The 23,635-nt window shown below is 39.1% G+C and overlaps 1 protein-coding gene across 5 annotated transcripts in view; it reads left to right on the top strand.

Moving 5' to 3' along the window:
- actn1 (actinin, alpha 1) overlaps window positions 1-23,635 on the top strand; it is a 71,690-nt gene that overhangs the window by 47,183 nt on the left and 872 nt on the right. The window contains exons 7-21 of one of the 5 annotated variants that reach the window (XM_059352968.1): window positions 210-291; window positions 2,228-2,313; window positions 9,241-9,333; window positions 10,369-10,599; window positions 12,255-12,402; window positions 12,756-12,906; window positions 13,758-13,866; window positions 14,303-14,443; window positions 15,359-15,541; window positions 15,934-16,068; window positions 16,718-16,897; window positions 17,581-17,727; window positions 21,466-21,546; window positions 21,870-21,935; window positions 22,215-22,373. In XM_059352968.1, the coding sequence (XP_059208951.1) occupies window positions 210-291; window positions 2,228-2,313; window positions 9,241-9,333; window positions 10,369-10,599; window positions 12,255-12,402; window positions 12,756-12,906; window positions 13,758-13,866; window positions 14,303-14,443; window positions 15,359-15,541; window positions 15,934-16,068; window positions 16,718-16,897; window positions 17,581-17,727; window positions 21,466-21,546; window positions 21,870-21,935; window positions 22,215-22,373 (1,992 nt within the window). Of the gene's footprint in view, window positions 1-209; window positions 292-2,227; window positions 2,314-3,752; window positions 3,839-9,240; window positions 9,334-10,368; window positions 10,600-12,254; window positions 12,403-12,755; window positions 12,907-13,757; window positions 13,867-14,302; window positions 14,444-15,358; window positions 15,542-15,933; window positions 16,069-16,717; window positions 16,898-17,580; window positions 17,728-21,465; window positions 21,547-21,869; window positions 21,936-22,214; window positions 22,374-23,635 lie in introns of all 5 variants that reach the window. The other 4 variants (XM_059352967.1, XM_059352965.1, XM_059352966.1 and 1 more) reach the window with 4 other exon arrangements.

The following is a 23,635-nucleotide window of genomic DNA, read 5'->3' as shown; positions in this document are numbered from 1 at the left end:
CAATGTGTAGAAAAACAGTGCTTAACTTAAATTAAGACAGTTTCTATATGATAACTTTCAGCTTTAACAAAGACCTTTTTGACGAATATCTTAAAAATAATTCCTTTATATTGTAGTTGCGCATTTCAGTTTTTCAAGTCATAATGACAAACCGGCCACTACAGTGACATTCTTAAATCTTGATGATCTGCTGTGTTTGCTGTTGCCAGGACGACCCGATGACCAACCTGAACACAGCCTTCGACGTGGCAGAGAAGTACCTGGACATCCCCAAGATGTTGGACGCAGAAGGTGAGCGGGCGGGAGGGAAACAGTGAAATGATGATGAGCAGAGCAGACTTTATTCCTCTGTTGAAACACCAAAATATTCTCTCTCAGAAGTCTGAAAGTGATGAAGAGCTTCTCTCAGGACACGGACAGGGTCTGCACTGCACCACCCAGTTTTTATGACGAAACCGTACAATCTGACAGCGATTAGCCAGGTCTGCAGAGGTGTGAAAATGGGCAGAGCTTCAAATTTTTTTTCCTACTTACATTATGTCACTGTGCATGTTTACTGCTGAATCGCACCGATTGCCTCCGTGCGGGCGGTGTTTAGAGTTAACCCTCTGCACCCCGAGCAGTCTCAGTTTACTCACTGTGACCTTGTTTTACACTGCAGTATACAAGTCCTGCACCTCTGTGGAAACAGCACAACCAATGCTAGAAGTGCAAATAACTTAAAAAGTAGTATAACACAATTATAATAAATCATAAAAACAGAAAACATTCAAGTTGAACAAGAAATGAAATCTAGAGTCATGGAAAAAATTATTTGACCATATTTTTCTTCAGTGTCTTGTTCATTTTAATACCTGGTACAACTAAAGGTTCATTTGTTTGGACAAATATAAACTATAACAACAAAAATAGCTCATTCATTTAAGAGCTGATACATAGACATTTTCCATGGTTTTCTTGATAATAACAAAAATCATTATCAAGAAAACCATGGAAAATGTCTAGATATCAGCTCTTAAATTAAACTCATTATATTTGTCCAAACAAATTTTATTTGTACCAGGTATTAAAATGAACACGACATTTAAGAAAAATATGGTCTAATAAATACCATGACTGTATATATATATATATATATATATATATATATATATATACTAGTCTAACTAGTGCTCACAAGTGTTACAATTATTTGGAAAAAATGGGGGTTCCACATAATATGTAAGTAACATGTAAGTATTTACATGTTTATGGCCTCTACTTACAATCTCTGCTTTGTGTAAACTGCAGTTCAGTCATTTCTCATTCATTCAGTTTCTCAGAATTTTTGTCATGTGACTGTTGGTCTGAGTCATGCATGTCCCAGTTGCTCTAAAGGAGTGCTGAAATGTATGTTTTTTGCAGAATCTGGTTTATCATTTATTATTATCCAGTTACATTTTGGCTAGAATTTTTAAATGAGACATATAGAATAAGGAGAATTTATCAGAAATATCTCTATTTTAAGCTCAGATTTGCTTACATTTCCTGACAGAAGCATTCGTCACACACGATCCATTCAAGAGCTGTTGAAAATGTAAAAACCAAATGATGATTTCTGTTTTAACACTTCCAGTCTCTGCTAAATTGTATTATTTCGGCAATCTCTGAAATAAAATGTGCCTTCCAAACCTCACAGGGTTAACGTGCTGGTTTGTGCTGGCTCAGAATCTGGATGAAGTTGTGAACAACAGCACATGTTTGATGACAGACAGATGATGGACTCTCCCTTTTCCACCACTTGTTTTGTAGCCTGCTTATTGATCTCTAGGCACCAGTTTCTCTGAGAGAGTATATTTTGGCTTTAACACTCAGACATGCAGCTGTGTACACAGAGGGAGTCACAAACACTGTTTTTTTTCTCTATTAATTGCAAATGTGCAGAACTCGCTCTACAAATACATTAAAACCTTTAGACACCATCCCTCTAGTATAGGTTCTGCTCATTTATAACCGTACCTGAAGACTTCTGATGTGTTTCTGTGTTAAGATTAAATCTAATCCTCCCTGTTCAGCACATCTGGACAGTGACACAGCGTGTTTTTCTTTCCACTCTGGATATTGTTTATGTGAAGAGCTGGACTCCAGCTCTACTTCCTGTTTCTTCATAAATCTGCATTCTCTTTAACAACCTCAACTCCCCCATCCCCTCCTCCATCCCCTCCCTGACCTCCTCTCTTCCCCACAGACATTGTGGGCACTGCCCGTCCGGACGAGAAGGCCATCATGACCTACGTCTCTAGCTTCTACCACGCCTTCTCTGGCGCCCAGAAGGTATCCTGGATGCAGCGTCTCCCTCCTCTTCCTCACTCCTCTCCTCCCTCGTTTCTACTCTCCGTGTGTTTCTCCTAACAGTTCCCTCTTCTTTCTGCAGTGCACATCGCCCCCTGCAGGGGTCACTCTCCTTCTCTTTCCGCATGGTTCACACCACCAAATGCATGATGGGACAACAACTCTGTTCTTAGAGGCAACGAGCACAAGCGTATCCCCAGTCTACCTCGTCTGTCGCGGCGCCGCGGGCCGCCAAATTCATCCCTAATTAGGGTTTTGTTCTGCTGAACAGAAGCTGAGCAGAGTGGGAGGTGTGGCGAAGTTAGTCTGATAAATGATGATGATTGCCTGTGATAAAAGCCACGGTTGCTGACGAAGAGAAACAAATTAGCCCGAAGTCTCGCATGGTGGGGGAGATGTAACCGTTTAAACGGATGGTTATGTTCAGCCTTGAGAGTGACGGCTTAAATGGAGGGTGGAGGAATGAATGAAATTAAAACTGGCACTTCAAAGGCAAGCGGCAAGCTGTCGTTTAATTTTAATGGATATGCGCTGTCTGGCGTAAGTGGGGAGTCTGTTTCCTTGTTTCTCTGCAAGAAAGAAACGTTGTGTCAGACTTTTCTCTGTCGTATAATGACCGATTGTCAGTTTGACAGCCACCTTGAACAGGGACACTGAGACTGTCCTCCTCTCAGACAGTCAGGGAAGTTATATAAGAGCCAGGTTCATTTGAGAGGCCCAAAGCATTTCAGCACAGCTGTGTTTTACCAACTTGGATTAAAAAAAAAAAAGGTCTGTGTTTATAAGTGGGGAGCGTGGAGAGGCGTGGCCTGCCTCACTGAGAGCAGAGACACCACAGCTGGACTCCGGGTTGCATCATAGATGTGAGAGGCGACACGGCTGCTTCTTAAATTAAAACTTGACCAAGTTTAGTTACAAAATACAAAGTTTAAAAGTTCAGAAAGCCCCTCCCTGCTTACGTTATTAATGATGGCGAAATATTGCAGCTTCCTCTCTCTGTTTGACTGCCTGAATCCTCCACATTTTACAGTTATTGGCAGATATTTGACACCAAATTGAACTGCTCGAGGCACTTTGCTTCACTGTGTTAATTTATTTAAACTGTAGCCGGAGCTACTTGAACTGTGCATACAGTACATATTAATACATTTTAAAAAAAAGACCTTGTTTTCACTTCGCCCACTCACTTCTCACTTCAGATTCAGTCCCATTTATGTCAATATTTTTAGGGAAAATTGAGCCTTCCCTAAAACAAACCATCTTGAATGCAAGCTGACAGGTAGACTGGAGATGACTTGTGCCCCAGCTGCCTCCTCTTGTGATTGCGCCCCCTGCTGGCCCTTTTGTCTCTGCACTCTTTTACTCTTGTGCATTTTTCTCTTCTCTGCCTTCTCTCCCCTCTTCCTCTGTTCCCTGGGCAGATATCATTAGCACCTTGAGGCCAGATGAGAAGGCCGTCATGACTTATGTGTCGTGTTACTACCACGCGTTCTCAGGCAAGCAGAAGGTGAGAAACAAAATGATTAAAAAAAAAGAAAAATGAAAATCTCCAAACAATAACCGGACACCTGCCAAAGTGGCTGGCAGAGAACGAACACAGTCATTTTGGCCAGCATTCTCTCTTTTTTTTGGCTGATCGACAGTGTATGACACAAAAAATTACATTTTAAAACAACACAAAACATTCACTAGAAGGGCAATCGGAGGGCGCAGACCTTCACCAAAGACAATAGTCCAGTCTGCAAGTATAACATTTTACATGTCTGGATATATATTTCTAAAACATTTAGAATAACTGCTGGATGTTTAAATAAGAGACAGTATTTCTGGCTCATTTTGCGACACTAACCAGGCCAGGAGACACACATATTTACATTGCTGACATCTTATCTCCAAGCACAACTGCTGAAGTATTTATGTGCGTTGAATTGCTATGACTTCATACATTTTTATAGTGGGTGGCCCCGCTGGGAAACCAAACCCTCAGTTATTCAACACCTCCTTATCTGCCCTCTTTCAGCAGCGTATTGATCTTTGATACAGCACACAACCTTTCTCCAGCATGAACTCCTTCCACTCTCGGTGGAATACATGATGCCGGAGACACGCCAAATCCACTGGAATAATAGAGACTTATCACACACACAGGATATCCGCTAAGCCTGCCGTCCTTAAAATCTTTATTAGGATCCACTTCTTAATGGAGCAGTTGAAGCTCCAGAGTCCGGAAACCACTGCAGGCTGGCACACACTTTTACAGCGCTGGCGTAGAAACGGGGGGTGGAGATGCAGCGACTCCTCGTCCGTCTAACACCTCAGATTGTACCCTCCAGGGCAGACGTTTCCCCGTAAACACCATCACTACCACTTCTCCATGTTGGCCTGATGTGGACTTGATAATCCTCACTTTACTTTTATGAAGAAGGAGGCAGTGTTAGCACAGTTTGGGTCTCTTTGGTTCCATTTCAACGCATTTACAGAAATCTCAAAAACCTTTCTGTCAGTCTGAATTAAAAACAATCTAATAATAGGTTTAATATAATAGAAATGTTTGACCGGTTGTGTAACTGTTCCCTAAGTTAAAAAGTAGACATAAATTATGTATCCTTTCCTATTTTGTATGATACAAGAACAACATTATTCTAAATAAATGCCTTGCAGCAGATATCACTGAGGTCATATGTGGAGGTTTAATGAGCTGCTGCAGGGTTTACATTGTATAATTACAAACATGTTGGGTGTTTCAATGCTCATTCTGGTATTTTAACACTAAATTCCTTTACATTTAACTGTTAACAGAGTCAATTATTAGTAATTATTAGTGTTTTCTACTGTTGCTGCAAAATACTAGCTACCGGTGATCTCGCTACAAGCCAGGGGAAAGCGGAGCCGCCGAGAGACCTTTCGCCTTTCAACTTTCGCTCTAAACTATTTAAAACACCATCTACAGCTAAAGAGAGTTTCGCGTCTGCAGCAGCCATGTTGGATCAGTAAGAAAACTACAAGCTTCCAAGTGCCGAGTAGTACGCGTCATCGTCTTGCCGTTCCTCCCTGCTCTGTGATTGGATCCCTAAAACAGGGCTAAGAAACCTTCCTGGTTGCCAGACTGGATGGAGGTTCGAAATTAAATTCGAGCGCGCAAGGCAGTATGGGTATACCCAGGCTAGCAAAATACAGTCATTTAGATCGAATTTACAGACAATGTTAGTGGCAAGTGGCTATTGTTTTGTTTGATTCAACCCATGGTCAATCTAATATATAATGGATGCCAAAAAAATGATGATGTACTGGTAGGGCTGGGCAATATGGACCAAAAGTCATATCCTGATATATTTAGGCAGAATATAAATATACGATAAATATCCTGATATTTTTATCGCAAAGTGGGAGCAAATGTTCCTTCAAAGCCAAATATGACATGTCAGATGTAGTTTTATTGAAACTGTTTATTTAAGTGAACATAAAAACTGTATAACAACAAGAGTACCTTTTAAAAAAAAAAAAAAAAGCCCCATAAAGTGCACATTTAGATAAAAAATATTTTAAATAAAAAAAGCCTATGAAAGAAAATAGGCCAAGCTTTATCTGAAATAAATATATTTATATGAGAAAAGAATAATGAACATTACAAAATAACTAAATATGACAAACCCTGGTAAGGGGAGCATTTATATAGAAAGAAAGAAAAATGTAAAATTGAAATGGAACTATATCGATATATGTGATATGGTATAATTCCATATCACATTTTGAAATATATCGATATAAAAAATATATCACCCAGCCCTATGTACTGGTCACATAACATAGCATTTGTTTAACACCTTTTAATGTTTTGATTTTCTGGCCCACAACTCTGGACTCAGTCCCTTTGCTCTCGTTGTGTTTTCAGCTGTAGCAGGAAGCTTAAAAACTCTAGAAACCTCTGAACACAACCTGATCAGCACCAAACTGCATACAGAAAAAGTTGCTGACCAGAGTGGAGCTAAATAACCAGATATTGGAAAACTGAAAAGAGGGAATAGTGGACTTACATTAACTTAACTTACATTAATGTTAATGTTGCTCCATTTTTGCTAACACATTAAAGTTGTGTTCACAGCTTGTTTCTGCTGCCCCCAAGTGGCCCAAAAAATCAGTTAGTGCAGGTTTAAGTGCATAAATAACATGTTGAAAAAAGATCGGTTATCAAAAGAACAATTACTTTGCAGACCTCAGAAACTCTTTCAGCTCTGGATTAATTAACCAAATATATGTTTAACATTTTATAACAGCTTCGGATTTTAGAGTTAAAATCTTTTTCGTTGAGCAGTAGACAGACTTTAATGATGCTGGAAATAATTTGGAAGCTGCAGTTTTTGTTGAAAGGCCTTCTGGGATTTGGACGGATCATCAAATATTAAAATCGCCTGTTCAGCTCTGTGATTAAAACATAATGATAATAGATGAGAGAATCAGACTGGAGCTCCTGTCAGTCCCTGTTGGCTTCACAGATCAACCGAAAGATAGTTTTTGCCTTAATCAATCCTTCCACCGTCCCCCCTGTGCTGCCTGTGATGTCAGGACAAAGTCATTTATTAAAGCGCTCCTGGCTGTCGGCGCTGTCAGTAAACAGGCCCAGCATGCAAACATTTGCTCACAGAAGCACGACCTGCACATCCCGGCTCTCCTTTTAAGGCAGCTCGCCTGCTGCTCCTGGTGGAGCCCCCCGGAGCGAGTCTCCCACTGAGCCAAGTTTCCCCCGTGATCTTTTGACAAAGGCGGCTGGACGCTGTCCTCTGTAGGGGACGCCAGAAACCTAGTGGGAGTCTATCTTCCTGTGTGTCTGTGGGCTCTAAAAGGACTATGCCACCTTTAAAATCCTTTTTTAAAAGTGGGAAATCGATTATGGTGCCATTTGGGAAGTTTCACGACAGTCGCACATGGATTTCTTTAGATTTTGATTATCTGACGCTTCAGTGGAAACACTGCAGGTGGGACAAAAGTTCACTTACAGATTTCACAATGCAGATTCACTGGCTGATTACTTACGTTCATTCAATCTTTTTTTGCATTGCAACATTTCTAAAAAATATATTTTTTAATATGCATATCAGGCTGAGAATGAAATATGAACAAAGCCCTCTTCAGAAACCTTCAGAATATAGAATATAGGAATGAAGATGGAAAATTTGGTGTATGTTAGTGCTGCCGAAGATTTAATGAGTTTGAGAAAAAAACTCATTAAGAGAAAAGGGCAAAAGGTTATAAAATTCCATACATTTTGCAAGACGCAATTAAATAAATAAAAAAAAAAAACAACTTATAGATAAACCCATAAAACTATTTTCATTAAGGCAATTCGTTTTTGTATTGCAAGCATTCTCGCTAATGCTAACTTTTGGTGAATTTAGGAAAAATACACAGAGATTAATTGTCAAAGTGAAGGAAAACAAATACCTAAATGTGTATTTAAGAGGTTTTCTTCCCACTAGTCTGAAAGAAGACATGTTATAGAAACAAAATAGTCCCAAATTTCAAAACTGAACAGTGCATGAAACCGCCTTCACACCTTCAACACTTTAAAATGCTGCTGGAAAGTTTAATATCTGGCTAAATATGGAACATTTCTGAGCTAAAATCTGCTGCATATCTTCCAGACTGTGCATGTTGCTTAAATTTCTGTCTCTATATTTTCTCTGCTTTCCTGACCACATTCACACATCTTGGCTTGAACTCAACGGGTTAACTGACGACACATTGTCATGAAGATTCTGTGTCACTCATGCATTGCCCAGTCCAGTGATGCAGACTGACAGGCCAGTGTTTAGGACGTGTTATGTCATGGATGAGCCCCTCTTTAGCCCCACCGGGCGCTTTTTATTCTCACGGGAGCCTCGTCTCTCCTGCCTCCCCTGCTGTCTGTATGTAGGCTGAGAGGCCAGAATAACACTCTGTTCTCTGCTGGTCTATAAAAAGACTGCGGTGCAGAGAGAAAAGTGCCCGACACCTGCCGACAGGTACAACATCATGCTCCGTGTCCTTGACAAAGTCTGGAAACACATTAGATTAATAATCTCTAGACACTCTGCTGACACTCACATTGCAGCACACGACATCGTACAATAGCTGCTGTCCTGTTTTTACTCGCCTGCAGCGTTGTTGCTGATCCATTGCTTCATCCACAAAATGACTGACTTGGGAAATCTTTGAGTGCTTGTGTGGGCAGTGAGATGAATGTATGCAGAGTTAATGGTGGAATTAATCTAATGTAGAAATACTCTATTAGATATAAAAGACCTGCATTTAATTTCCTACTTGAGTAAAAAAAAAAGTACTTATTCTGCTCTTACTGATAAATTATTCTATATGACATTATTGTTATTTTAATGGATAGTTGAATAGATCTTGAGCATGATCATTATTTACATAAAATATCTGAAAAGTACCAAATAAATGCAACTTTTACAAAATACCATTCCAGAAATGTTTGGAAGATTTGAAAAAAACATAAATACAAAGAGAATCCATCATGTGCTTATCAGACATTTAGACATACAATATATTGCCTTTGTTCAATTAAATGTGTCATAAAGGATAAGCAAATTCCAAACTCTGTTTTATTTTCGTTTTAGCAGCTTTATACTTTGTTAATTAAAATAAAATGAAAAATCTGACTGATAGCCAAGTTTGTGTGGAGAAAAAGGAGCCATGCATGTGATGTAAGGACAGACTGAAAGATGCTAAACAGAGACAGAAATGAATGCATAGGAAGTTGACAAATTTTAACCAGAATCTCCTGGACTTCAGAGGTTTAAAGAGATAATGTACATTGTACTACATTGAGTTGTGCAGTGTAGATGACTGAACTCATCAGAAGCTTTCACTCAGCCGTCTCACGCTGTTTTTCCCCTCGCCCTCGTCTTCCAGGCAGAGACGGCGGCCAACAGGATCTGCAAGGTGCTGGCTGTCAACCAAGAGAACGAGCAGCTGATGGAGGACTATGAGAAGCTGGCCAGTGATGTGAGCACTCCCCCATTCTTTCCTATAATTGTCCTGCACCTCCTCTGCCCCTCTGTCTCCCTTTTTGAGCCGCTCCCTCACCTCCCAGCCCCCCGGGGGTCCGTGCTCCTTGCAGGTGCAGGGTTAAAAACAAACGGGGTAGATCGAGATGAAAAGGTGGCCAGGGAAACACTGATGGATAAAGAATATTTCTCTGTTAATTTTTATAAGACTGCGTTTTTGCCTGTTTTAACTCATTTGCACCCAACTGCAGATAGTTTTTTTGAAAATGTTTTCCAAGTCATTCATTCATTTTTAGATTTATTTTTTAAATTAATTTAAAACATTTTTTTAATCTAATAAATGTATTCATTCACATCAGGTTTAGTTCAGGTAGAAATTGTGTAGTTTAATTAATTAATTTATTTTACATTTTTATGATATTTTATGGACCAAACATTCATCAATAAATCCAGAAAATTATTTGAAGTTTAGTTGATAATACAATCATAAAATCATTACTTGCGGCCCTAATTATTATTCCACCATAGTGAGCGTTTATTTGTCTCACATTTTTGTCTAAAAGTTGCATTCTTTTATACATTTCTACATTTTCAAAATGTATCTGGTATCGGTCAGGCTTCAATAGTCTGTATGTCGCTTTTTAAGTTTTGAAAAAGTTATATTTTGTGATAGAAATGGTTTACAGCATTAAAAAATAACAAAAATTAAATTTTATTAAATGGGATAAAACATGCAAAAACACAAGTATGGTCCTTTAAATCAGACATAAAATGTATATTTAGTTGCAAAAAATGAACAACAAATCAATTAGCTAACCAATTATCTCAACCTGTATTCTCTTTCCCCTCATTTCACACATGAATTACATCCACTTAACCTCATTTATTTCCCTTTTATGTGCATGGTTCTCCATTCCCTTTCCCCTCAATGTTCCTCCTCCATCCCCTCTCTTTCATTCTCACCCTTCAACACACACACACACACACACACACACACACATTTGTCCACACTCCACCACCATCAACACCCCAGCTGTTGGAGTGGATCCGTCGCACCATCCCCTGGCTGGAGAACCGCCTGCCGGAGAACACCATGCAGGCCATGCAGCAGAAGCTGGAGGACTTCAGAGATTACCGCCGCCTCCACAAGCCGCCCAAAGTGCAGGAGAAGTGCCAGCTGGAGATCAACTTCAACACTCTGCAGACCAAGCTGAGACTCAGCAACAGGCCCGCCTTCATGCCCTCTGAGGGGAAGATGGTCTCGGTAGGTAGTGGACACTCAAACTCACACACACAAGTTGTAAATTATTTTAGAAAAGTTTGAGGTCCAAACCTCTTGTGTGCACAAACTTTTCTACAACTTAGATGAGCAACAGTGGCCAGATAGTTACCTCAGCCTACATGAGTCACGATGCCGGGGAACATTCAACCCCATTTTTAACCCTTAGTTCACTTAGTTGCTTGTTTAAAAAAATAAAAGAAATCTAAATCCATCTACAGTAAAATCCAAATATGGCTCAAAGTTTCATTATCTTTATACATGAAACTGAAGAAGCTTGTCTAGTGCCACTTCAAACCCTGCAACTAAAGACTGAAACTGTATTATTACTGTATTATATATTAGTATAAAATATGAAAGTGCAAACAAAAGGTAGTATTCACAGATATTTTTCTCTGACTTCCATCCAATTAAAAAACTATAATTATCAATAATCAATATATGGCTTCAGATAAGATAAACCTTCACACATAGAAAGAAGGATCAGTATAAACAAGGGTAGTGTGAAATAGCATTAATATAAAATTAATATAAAATAAACTAGGGGGAGAGTATAAAAGTATAGCATAATTTAAAAATTATAAACAGAATAAAATCATTATATACACATGATGTGGGTGGTAATAAACAAGATGTAAAGAGGATGTAGGGAACATTATTGCACAGTAACATGAGATAATAATGCACCAGAATGTTGAAATATTGCACAAGAAAATTGCACTTGGTTACATTGATATCTCTGTCAGTTGGTTGCGTTGGTGTTGGTCTACTGGGAGCAGTGCTGGTTGTTCTTATTTAATATGAAAGGAGCCACTTGTAGATATGAACTCTCAGGAGATTATCACCTGATTCTGCAGTTCTGTGTGGAGTTTCTTCAGTCTTACAGCTCTCATCAGGGTGTTTCCAGACGCAACAGGAAGCAGTTTTCAGTGAAAAAAACTAAAATCAACTGCACGCTAACAAGAGACTAATCTCTATAGATGGATGTCTGAATGTGAATGCAGAATTTGTAGGCAATGGGACCACAACTGGTATTGGAAGCTGTTTTTTTTGTTTGTAGTCAGTTCGTAATCTGTCTAGTATTGACAAGTCACGTTTGAATGTGCTTTGGGTCACTGAAGGTAAACAGTCCGTGTGGAAAGTTAATGAGGTGGAACACATTCAATTCAATTCAAAATTCAATATCCGAACCCATCGGCTATCATCTAATAACAATTTGTTTTTTTTATGAGCTTTTATTGTTTTATTAATCTGCATTCAGTGGTGAGATCTGTCTATAGAGATTAACCTAAATGTCGTCTGGATATAAAGCAAGTCGGACTGTAAACAATAACCAGCGCATAGAAAAAAAGAAGTCTCAGCCAAGATATCCATAATGCAGATTTCTGCCATAGAAGCACTGAAATATTGGTTCAGAGATTGATGACAGACAATAAATCTATTGAAACAGGTTTAATTTTAGATTAACTTTTTAAAACTTTCCAAAAACTCACAGCATATAATTAAAATATAATTGTAAAGTCAAATATGAGAACACAGGAAAACCACCAACAGGTTTTTTTGTTTTACTTACAGAACAGATTTTTACTCTTTGTAGCCTAATTTACACATGAAACCATTCTTTCCTTTGCCTGGTACAGGACATTAACAATGCATGGGGAAATCTAGAGGGAGCAGAGAAGGGCTATGAAGAGTGGCTCCTCAATGAGATTCGCAGGCTGGAAAGACTTGACCACCTGGCGGAGAAATTCCGCCAGAAAGCAGCCATCCATGAAGCTTGGACTGAAGGTACGGAGCGTTTGAAAGCAGAAATGCTCACTGGCTGAATATAAAGATCCAGCTCCTGTGTTTCAGTCTCATACGCCTCAAGCTGGCTGCTTAAGAAAACTTCACCACTTCTATAGATATATCATATATATATATATATATATATATATATATATATATATATATATATATATATATATATATATATATATATATATATATATATATATATATATATATATATATATATATATATATATATGTATATCATATTCCTTTTTTTTAGTATCACTTCACAAGCCTGCAATTGCTGAATGGACTAAAATGCTTTTTATCTTTTCCTTAATGGTCTATTTTCCGTCTTCTCCTTGCAGGTAAGGAGGAGATGCTGCAGAAGCACGACTACGAGACGGCCTCTCTGTCAGAGATCAAGGCCCTGCTGAAGAAACACGAGGCCTTTGAGAGCGACCTGGCTGCACATCAGGACCGCGTGGAGCAGATCGCAGCCATCGCACAGGAGTTAAAGTAAGACGTGATGAACAAACTGCTACCATCTGTTCATCATCAGTGCTTTATTTAGAAAAGGGGCAGCGTGCATTAATCAAAATTTTTGACAATGTAAATGCACCAGAGTTAGCTGAGGGGCTAATTTTCATCTGTAGTCACTTTATAGATGATAAAAGGCTTTCAGGTTAAGTAAAAACAACCAGAAATACAGCATATGCAACAGATAAATCATGTAACATTGTGCAAAAGTTAAAAGAAAACAATATATGGCAATCAAAAAAAATTGTCACATACAGATAAAATAATAATCAGTGCTTAACAATCCCTTCCTTTGCATTAATTTTAAATATGTGATATGGTAATATATGATATATTAATAAATAAATAAAATTAAAAAATTAATAAAATTAATAAATAAAGGACTAGCTAGAGTAACAGTCAAGTCTGTTCTTCCATGTATTGCTAATGCCTCTAACTCACTTTGTGCTGTTGTTTGTGGTGATCTTAAATGATTTTGAGTCATTTTTTATATCCCAAATGTTCATCATAAACAGGGAAAGTCCCTCTCTTGTGCTCTGGGTCACTTAAGTTGCAGATGTAAATGATGAAACCCTGAAAAAGTGAACAGAAATAAATAGTTACTCCAAGAAACCTTTCCGGGGCTTATAGAAAATTTCCACACAATAAAGAAGATAAAACCAAAAAAGACAAACAAAGACACAGCAGGATCAGAGAAACATTAAAGTGCACCTAAGACAGACAATGGTAGAAAACAAGCAAATGCATAAGTAAGTCATATATATATGGAAACTGCAGTGATGCAGCTAATGATAATGAATCTCTTGTTCCCTCGTCTGTTTGTGCTCCAGTGAGCTGGACTACTACGACTCCCCCAGTGTAAACGCTCGCTGCCAGCGGATCTGTGACCAGTGGGACACACTGGGAGCTCTGACCCAGAAACGCAGCGAGGCTTTGCAGGTGAGACGAGTTTAGAAAGAGACTCTGGGGGAACCCTCCGAGAATACAAATATATGCATATATATATTGAAGTTTGTACCTTCTAAAATCACTTTGTTATCTGGGTTTTTAAGGTTCTTCTTTCATTCTTGTGCTGTTGAGAGCAGAAATAATTACACATTTAGAGATGAAAGTGTTCCCCCTCACAGCGAGAGGCTGTAAAAAGATTTGATTTTCGGGATTCCCGCTGGCTTTAAAAAATCCTTTTAAGTTTGGATTTTGAGATTTTTTTATATTCGTGAAAATACAGTATGACCCCCAAAATCCATCTGCATGCCCCGGCTCTCTGGAAGATCATGAATAAAATGGATTGAATTTTACCCAACAAGGCTTTGAAGGTCCTCAAAAAGACCGTGAATTCTGTGTGTGTGACCTTGTTTTTTTTTATGCTCGACAGAGAACTGAGAAGCTGCTTGAAACCATCGACCAACTTTACCTTGAGTTTGCCAAAAGAGCGGCTCCGTTCAACAACTGGATGGAGGGCGCCATGGAGGACCTGCAGGACACCTTTATCGTCCACACCATCGAAGAAATCCAGGTGAGTTCATTTAACTAGTGCGATGCCTGTAGGAAGTACGTATTTGTACATTACATGCCACACTACAACGTCTGCAACTCCATAAAACACTTACTTTTCATAAGGTTTGCACACCATCCAGCACACACACATTAAACCTTGATATTTGCTGGAAACTATTAGAATATTATTGGAAAATCAAACCCTGTAGCGCACTTTGAAACTCAGAAAGATAGGTAGGCTAAATAGATTTACAGATGAGATGAGTCAGGGTGGAAATCCAGAGTGAATAGTGTTACTGACCGGGTATAGGCCTATCACACAATGGGGCGGAGCTCCCCTAAAAGGCGTCTGATCAGAAACGGTGCAATGCCGCAACACGTCCTACTTAAATAATGATATTTTGAAAAATGTATTCAAAATTCTTCAAAATCGAGGATGAACACCTTCGTGCCATGCGCAAGCCACATACAAAATCTGAGGTCAGTCTGACTAACGGTCAGAGAGATATGCCCTAGACACACACACACACACACACACACACACGCTTCTTGCTTTATGGATAGATATGGCAAGAATGTATCTTCATTCAATGGTTCGTATGATATCTTACAGAATTTGACCATTCTGTTTAACATTGTGAAGCAGAAGTACTTGGTTACGTTTAGGCACCAAAACTACATGGTTAGGTTTGGGAAAAAGATCAAGCTTTGGTTAAAATAACTGTGGAACCATACAGTTGTCCTTGTGATTTAAACAATAAATTAGTCTCATCACTGTCACTGGGATGTTACAAATAAGGCATAAACTAGATGTACCTTTCCCTGCCTTATGTCCTATTAAATGTGGTACATAGCAGAATAGAGGAAGTGCAGAAAAAAAGCCTTTATTGTTGCTTTTGTTTTTTAAATAAAAAAATGTGTTTGTGTGTCTCAGGGATTAAGTACAGCCCACGAGCAGTTCAAAGCCACGCTGCCAGAGGCCGACAAAGAGCGCCAGGCCATCCTGGGCATCCACAACGAGATTGCCAAGATTGTGCAGACCTATCACGTGAATATGGCTGGCACCAACCCCTACACCACCATCAACCCACAGGAGATCAACGCCAAATGGGACAAGGTAATGCAATCAATCACGAGCAAGGAAATACATACTTCAAGTTGGGTTTTACCCTTACGCAACTTCATCTGTGCACAGTACAGACACAGTCCTCTGGTTTTTTGGCTGATTTTATCTTCTAACTGTCTGCAAGAAAGTAAATAATCCCATGTAGTGATTGAAGTGTCTTTAACTCACATCCCAACTCTCTTTAAGAAGTTGGAGACGTCATTTTTCCTGGAAAATCTTTCACTCAATTACATAAACTCAGCCTAGCTGCTATAATAAAACCTGTTATTTCCAGCCCAAAACTTTTATTAACAGCATAAGAGTTTTGTGTTTATATTTAAAAGAGGATCAAGATGCTGTGTATTAACACTCTTATGTTTTCCGTGACTCTCCGCCTGCTGCAGGTCAGGCAGCTGGTGCCTCAGCGCGACCAGGCTCTGATTGAGGAACACGCCCGGCAGCAGAACAACGAGCGTCTGCGTCGACAGTTCGCCAACCAGGCAAATGTCATTGGGCCCTGGATCCAGACCAAGATGGAGGTCAGTGTGAGGAGAACAAATGACCACATTACATGTTTACAATTAGACTCATGTGGTGATGAGTGCAGCCTGTGTTTATTTAGTTTGTGTGTGATGTTTCAGTGTATTTTTGTGTTGAGTTTTTTGTCAAATTCTGGACCTGTGAAGCTACATTGCATTAATGGAAAATATTTTATATGCACAAAGTTTAAAATAAGAAATGATAAAACTTTTTGACTCTGGTTTTAGGTGATTTTGTGAAAAAAAAGTCTATATAGCTTTATAGTATCTAACATAAAGTATGCACGTAAACTACAGGGTAAATGTAGAAACGTATTAAAAAAATGCAATTTTAGACAAAAATGTGAGACAAATAAATGCTCACAGAATAATAATTAGGGCTCCAACTAATGATTGCTTTTTTACTATAAATTAAATTTCAGATAATTTTCTGGATTTAATGATGAATTGTTTGGTCCAAAAATATCATAAAAATGTAAAAATAAATAAAATAAAAACTACACAATTTCTAACAATCACAATTGCTTAAAACCCAACCTGATGTGTTAAAATTAAATCACCTAAAATTAAATGTCTATTCTTATCTGCTACTTTGCAATGACTCATTATTCTTATCAAAGGGTGACATAACCTGCATCTGTCTCTGCAGGAAATCGGCCGCATCTCAATCGAGATGCACGGCACCCTGGAGGACCAGCTGACGCACCTACGCCAGTACGAGAAGAGCATCGTCAACTACAAGCCAAAGATCGACCAGCTGGAGGGCGACCACCAGCTCATTCAGGAAGCCCTCATCTTTGACAACAAGCACACCAACTACACCATGGAGGTAAAACCTGGAGACAAGAAACAACATGACAGAATACTTTTTATGCATCATTGGTGTCAGATGGTTGTAGTTTGCTCCAAAGAACAAAATAACTGGTGACATGATGTCCTTACAACCATATAAAGCCTTTAAGAGTTTAATCCTGAACTTTCCTGACGTTGCACTTCTCTATCCAGTCTCCAATGTGCATAATTAACTTTTTGGCTCATCAGCCAAGTGCTGGAAAACTATAAACCCTTGCTGGCATGCCTGCAAAGAATTATTTTTACTGGCCAATAATTCATATTAATCTTGTTATTGAAATTCTGCACATCAACTGACCCATTTGCAAAGCTATTATGTAGGTGTGTGTCTAGAAATAGCCTCTGTGCAACGTGTTGGATAAAGAGACAAGAGCACATATAACACGTACAAGTGTAAATGCCACATTTGTTAATAGATTTAGGTAATTATATTTTTTGCTGGCTGTCAGATCAAAGCATTAGAATTAAAATGTGCAGCTGTCAAATGTCATTTTTCTGTATTATCCTGATGCAGTAAAATCCCAGTCATCTGATCCTCCAGTGCAGGTTAAACCAAACATTTTAACCCAAAGCTAAACTCAACACCTCCGAGACTCTTTTACTATCTGTCTCTTCCTCAGCCTTCCCTAAACTTCCTCTGCCTTTGTGTCTCCCCTGCAGCACATCCGCGTGGGCTGGGAGCAGCTACTCACCACCATCGCCCGCACCATCAACGAAATCGAGAACCAGATCTTAACGCGAGACGCCAAGGGCATCAGTCAGGAGCAGTTGAACGAGTACCGGGCTTCCTTCAACCACTTCGACAGGGTCAGTACGCGCACTGAGTCACGGTGCAGACGCAGAGCAGCAGGCGAGGAGAGGGGCTGCAGGTGGTCCGCTGCTCAAACACAGCCAGCTGTAATAAAACAACATGCTCGTGTTGTTAAGTGAGGAGTGAGAAAAAAAGGTTTCATGCTATTGAAGGAATAAAAATAGTTAGATGAGCCGATCGATACCACTCTACCAGTCTGTTAAGTATCAGGATAAAGCCTGCAGGTAGTCAGCTTATCTTAACTTTATAAAGTGATATTTCACCCCAATATAAAAAATACTTATTTTTCCTCTTACCTTAAGTGCTATTAATCAATCTAGATTGGTTTGGTGAGAGTTGCTGAGACCTCAGTCATATAAATATCTGCCTGCTTGCTGTGCTCAAAACGCCAAAAAAAAAACAATGAAAAAATTCAGTACTCGGTAGGTCGCTCAAGATAATCCACAGATCTTTTGTGAGCAGTTACATGTAGGAACTATTTTCTTTCTACCAAACTACACCCACCAACCGTATCACTGCATAGAAGGAAGTGTGCATCTACAACTACAGGTCGCAGGTGTAGTTAGGTAGAAAGAAAAAAGTTCCTGCATGAAACTGTTGGAAAAACTTGTAATTTTTATTTCGAGGTGAAGTGTCCCTTTAAAACAGAGGTAAATCTCTGCAGAAACCTCGTGTAAAACAGCATTTTAGGGGGTTTTGAACGTAGATATTTCCTTGTTGGGAGTCTGGTTGATTTCCTGGAGTCTGTTGGAGTGCATTCATCCCAGACAAAACGTAGAAAAACTTTTTTCTTTAAACTGAAATGGTGGTTCCTTGAACAACTCTGACAAACCCACCAAATGAGAGAAAACGTACGTTGTTCAAAGTTTTGAGGAAATTAGTTGTTTAACCTGGAAACCACAGCAAAACGATGCACACTGTTTCAAGCTTGAACTTGTCCCTAGTTTATTAGTGAGTGCTATGAATGCTAAGCTAAGCTAAGCTAACTGTCTGTTTATCATGCAGACATGAGAGTGGTACTGTATCCATCTCATCATCTAACTCTCAGCAAGAAAGTGAGTGGGTTTCTTCCCCACAGTGTCGAAACTCTACTGGGTGTAGTAACTTCTGGCAGTTACAAGTTTGTCTTTTATATATTTAGATTGCATCAACAAAGCAGAGAAGTGAAGGTGAGAATATATCATGTCTGGGTTTGTCGTGTCATGCAGCCTGACGTGTGGCTAACGGCGATCCTTTAACAACCCCTTAACCTGAAAACACTGTGTAGTGTGCAGAGTGTACAGTTTGTGTGTGAAATGCATCAGATTGTGTATTGACTGTACTGCTTGGTTGAGAAGGGACTTACAGCTCAGTGACACAACATTCATCTTTTAAAGCTCGGGGGATCTGAGGCATATGAAGGAAAATGGAAGTGAGATGCAGCTTCATGCACCAGCTTATATGGTCGAAATCCAAGAATGTCTGCATTAAATATAAATATAAACACGGAGTAGGTAGAATGGGAATATAGAATCTAGTTTCTAGCACAGGTAGCTACAAAATATCTTTCCATTGAAGGCTTTCCTCGCCCCCGTCCCACCTCCAGAACTTAGTGTTTACACTGGGGCTCACCGTGTCAGGAACAGCACCAATTATGGATGAGTTTTTATTTAGCTCCCTCTCCCTCCTCCTCGTCCACCTCACTCCAACTCTCCTGCTGACTCCACCATTACCTCATGCATTTTTCCAGAGCCAATCTATTGTTAATCAATACCTGAGGTTGGTGATCAGAGCCCACAGGACGCCAACTGTGGACCTGAACTTGTGCTTTTGTTTCATATTTCATGAGGATTAAGCTTTTCCCCTTCAAGGCTCCAGCTGGACATTTGTCGGTGTGTGTCGAGCTGCAGCACATTAATCTGAGTCATTTTAATTTAGCTTGACTTTAGTTTGATTTAGGAAAATTTAGTTTGGATTGTATTCATTTATAGTCTGTGCCAGCATTTTTAATACATTTACCATTTGATTTATTCATTTATTTGAATTTTATGATAGATAATACAAAGATTGACATAGGTCAAAAACAACATCTGCATCCTGACAAAAAAATAAGAATGCCAGCAAGTCAAAGCAGAATCATTAAGCCCAAGAAAATGAAGAAATAGTCAAATAAAATTAAGCTACTTGCAAAAAAAACAAATCTTTTTCTTTAAAAGACCAAAAAAGAAAGAAAAACAAGGGAGGGAGAAGCTGCTCAGTATGTTTATGAAAGAGCTGCCAAATCCATTCTAATCTGGAGGTGAAGCCAAAAAATACAAAAAATAGAAAATATATTGACAACAACAACTCTGATGAGTCACTTATCAAACATGTATCAAACATGCTGAATCCTGTTTTTCTTTGTGTGTTACGTTGGTGCAAATTAAAAATCTTTGGATATCTTTTGCATAAAACAAGCTATTTCAAAACACATTGGATTGATGGAATTGGGAATTTCTTATAGATTTAGCTGAATAATCAAAAGATTAATTCACAGTGAGAATTATCTTTAGTAAAGATGATAGATTAGTTCCTTCATTGATTGAACTGGCAGTTATTTTAAAAATCCATTATCAAATTTTAACCAGAAATGGCAAAACATTCCCTGGCTCTAGCTTCTCAAATGTGATTATTTTCTCTTTGATGTTAAACTTTATAGTTTTGGGGTTTGGGGATGTTGGCCGGACAAAATTAGACATGTTTAGATGTCCTCTTAGGCCTGAGAACTTGTGATGAACATTTTTTTGCTATTTGGATTAAACAGCTAATAGATACAGGTGCATCTCAATGAATTAGAATATGATGGGAAAGTCCATTTCCAGTAGTAGTCAAATAGCCCCAACCAAGTACTGAGTCATATGGACATACTTTTCAGAGGCCAACATTTCCATGTTAATCATACTTTTTAAAATTGGTCTTTTGTAATGTTACTTTTTTTGAGACACTGAATTTTAGGTCTAAATTAAAAATAAGAAGAAATTATATAAATTTAGACGTGAAATGTTTCATTCTCTGTGTAATGGATCTATATAATGTGTTATTTCCACTTTTTAAATTGTATTACTGACATAAAAAACTTTTCTATCATATTCTAATTCACTGAAATGCACTTGTAATAGCTAAAAAAAATAAAATAATTAATGAATGGTAAAAAAAATAATCAATAGTCGCAGCCAGTCACTATGCACATATTTATGTAAATTGATATGAGATGAATGTGATTGAATGTTTGAAGTGTTTAATGAAGCATTTTGCATTGATGCTGTACAAAGACTTTTGCTTCTAAGAAAAGCAAACAATGTGATGTTAAGTACATGTGCCATCGACGATATGAATAACCTCACCACCGGGCCCTGTAGTCTGCCTGCACACTGCACATTAACGCTCTGAATGCATCGCCCAGCATGGCAGCACTGCTGCCACCCTGTGTTCACCTGCCAGATCCTAACGAATATGCACTGTGTTCTCTGTTTTCTATCTCATGCATGGCCCTCTCCCATCACCCCCCCACCCCCCCCACCCCCCTTCACCTCCTTTTACTCCCTGTGCATGGTGCACTCCCTCCACCCTCCTCCTCCTCCTCCTCCTCCCCCCTCCAACACCACCTCACCTACTCCCCCACTCCATCATTCACCCCTTCACCGTCACTGACACCGCTGTATGTGTTGCTGCATGGCCCCCGACGCCTCGCCTGGCACTGGCCTCCCACACCCCAGGACCACTCGGGCACTCTGGGCGCGGAGGAGTTCAAGGCCTGCCTGATCAGCCTGGGCTTCGATATCGCCAACGATGCACAGGTACTTAATCGTAGCCACACCCCCGCTGTGAGAGGTTTAACTGGTTTCTTTTTTTTTTCTCTCTTTTGTACGTTTCCCCCTTGTACTTCTATCTTTACCCCTATTCTCCCTTTACTCCCACCTTCACTGCTCCTTCCCTCCTCTCTGTATTCTTTGTGATTCCTCACACCTTGCAACGTCCACGTTGTGGATTATTGCGGCTTTCCTTCTTAATTCTCCTCTTTGTTCATCCTTTGCTCTCCCAATCGTTTCCCTCCACTGTCCCTGCCACTCCACATCTTTCTCCTCCTCCTGGTTTCGTTTGTCCATCGCTGACCTTGTAGAAGAGATCAGGGATCATGGATGCTGAAGACTTCAAAACCTGCCTTATCTCCATTGGTTACAACCTGGTAAAGCCACGAGCACTCTTCAAGTATCAAAGTTTGTTTGTGTGTGAGGCCAATCCCAAATGGTAATGGATATCTGTAACCTTCATTTGATATTTTTCAATGTTTGTGTAGCTTATTTTAGGTTTTCAAAGGTCCATTAAAGGAATGTTTTAGGATTCATGGTGATGATTTTCACTCAACAGTCCTTCAGATTAATTAAGAATTAGTCAGTGTGGTTTTATTTTGCTAAAAAATGAAAAATGGTGACCGAGCTTCACAGTTCCTCTCTGTTGCCACCAGGGTGAGAACGAGTTCTCCCGCATCATGAGCATAGTGGATCCCAACCGGATGGGCATGGTCACCTTCCAGGCCTTCATCGACTTCATGTCCCGCGAGACGGCCGACACAGACACTGCCGACCAAGTCATGGCCTCCTTCAAAGTCCTGGCCGGGGATAAGGTACTGTTGTTTTTTTGGAGAAGTACAGTTCTCTTCTCTCACACTTCTCTCCATTTGGCCAAAAGATGAATAATTAATACACTATTTAGGGAAGAGAGAATGATATAAAGAAGTAAAAACAAAAATACAGAAAGACTTAAACAACTGCAGCACATTTAAAGCCCCTATAGTTAATATTTGTATCACCAAACCTGCAGTTTGTGTTTAGCTCTACGGAGCTTTTTTTCACATCTTTCGGCTCATTATTTTGGTTTTCCAGCCTCGTTCCTATTTTATTCACTCTCACTGCTTTCATCAGTGTCTATAAACCCGCTGAACAATACCTGTCCATCATTTAGCAGCTGCAGAGCCACATATTTCCCTCAGGAGTCCTTCAAGACAAACACAGATCTGAAAGGAGAGTTAATATTGGACTTGGATTTCACAGCTGGCCACAAACACAACAAGTCGAAGTGAATGCAAATGTTTCTTCCTATCTGCTGGATGTGTAAACAGGCAACAATCTATTGCCAATCAAGAAATGTAACGCCAGAAGCCACCAAAACAAAAGGGGGACATAAAGCAAATAAACTAAACCGAAATTATTCATTAAGTCACTAAGATCCTATAAAAATGTTGTTTTGACCACTAGAACAGCAACCTTTTTTTGTGTCAAGGACACCTAAATGACACCTAAATTGAGACACATTAGGTAACAAACCTGGTAAGATTTTCCTTCAGTGACCTTGGCTGTTAGATATAAATACCACCAGAATTATATAGTTTTAGAACCTGACAGATATATTGGTTGATAGATATTATTGGCCTATTATTATTGGCCTATAAAGGCATATTGGTATCTGTGTATATGCTGTCAGATATGAGCCGTTATGAAAACTTTTCCTACAGTATATAATGCAGAAAAGTTTGCTTGGCATGATTTAGAATTGATGTTAGCTATTATTTCATTACTTTTTAAAATAGTCAGCAATTGAGAATTGAAACTGAACAGTAATGTTTATTTAGCTATTTATTTTATTCCTATTTATTCTTTATTCCCTCAGTTATCATTTATAGAATGGTCTGACAATGTAACATAGTGCTTGTATAATACATAGTAATAAAATATTATTTAATATAGTTTTATGTTTGAGAAAGTAGCTCTCTGGGAGCATTTGCAGCAAGGTGAAAAATCGGTGCACAATCCACATAAAACAGGTCTATTTTCATTCCAGCTCAAAAATAGAGAATATGAAAGCGATCATCAGAATAATAATTATTTT

The sequence above is a fragment of the Centropristis striata genome, chromosome 16, assembly GCF_030273125.1.
Source record: "Centropristis striata isolate RG_2023a ecotype Rhode Island chromosome 16, C.striata_1.0, whole genome shotgun sequence".
NCBI classification, from domain to species: domain Eukaryota; kingdom Metazoa; phylum Chordata; class Actinopteri; order Perciformes; family Serranidae; genus Centropristis; species Centropristis striata.
Note: the sequence above shows the minus strand (reverse complement) of the source record. Positions and strands in the feature narration are given on the sequence as shown.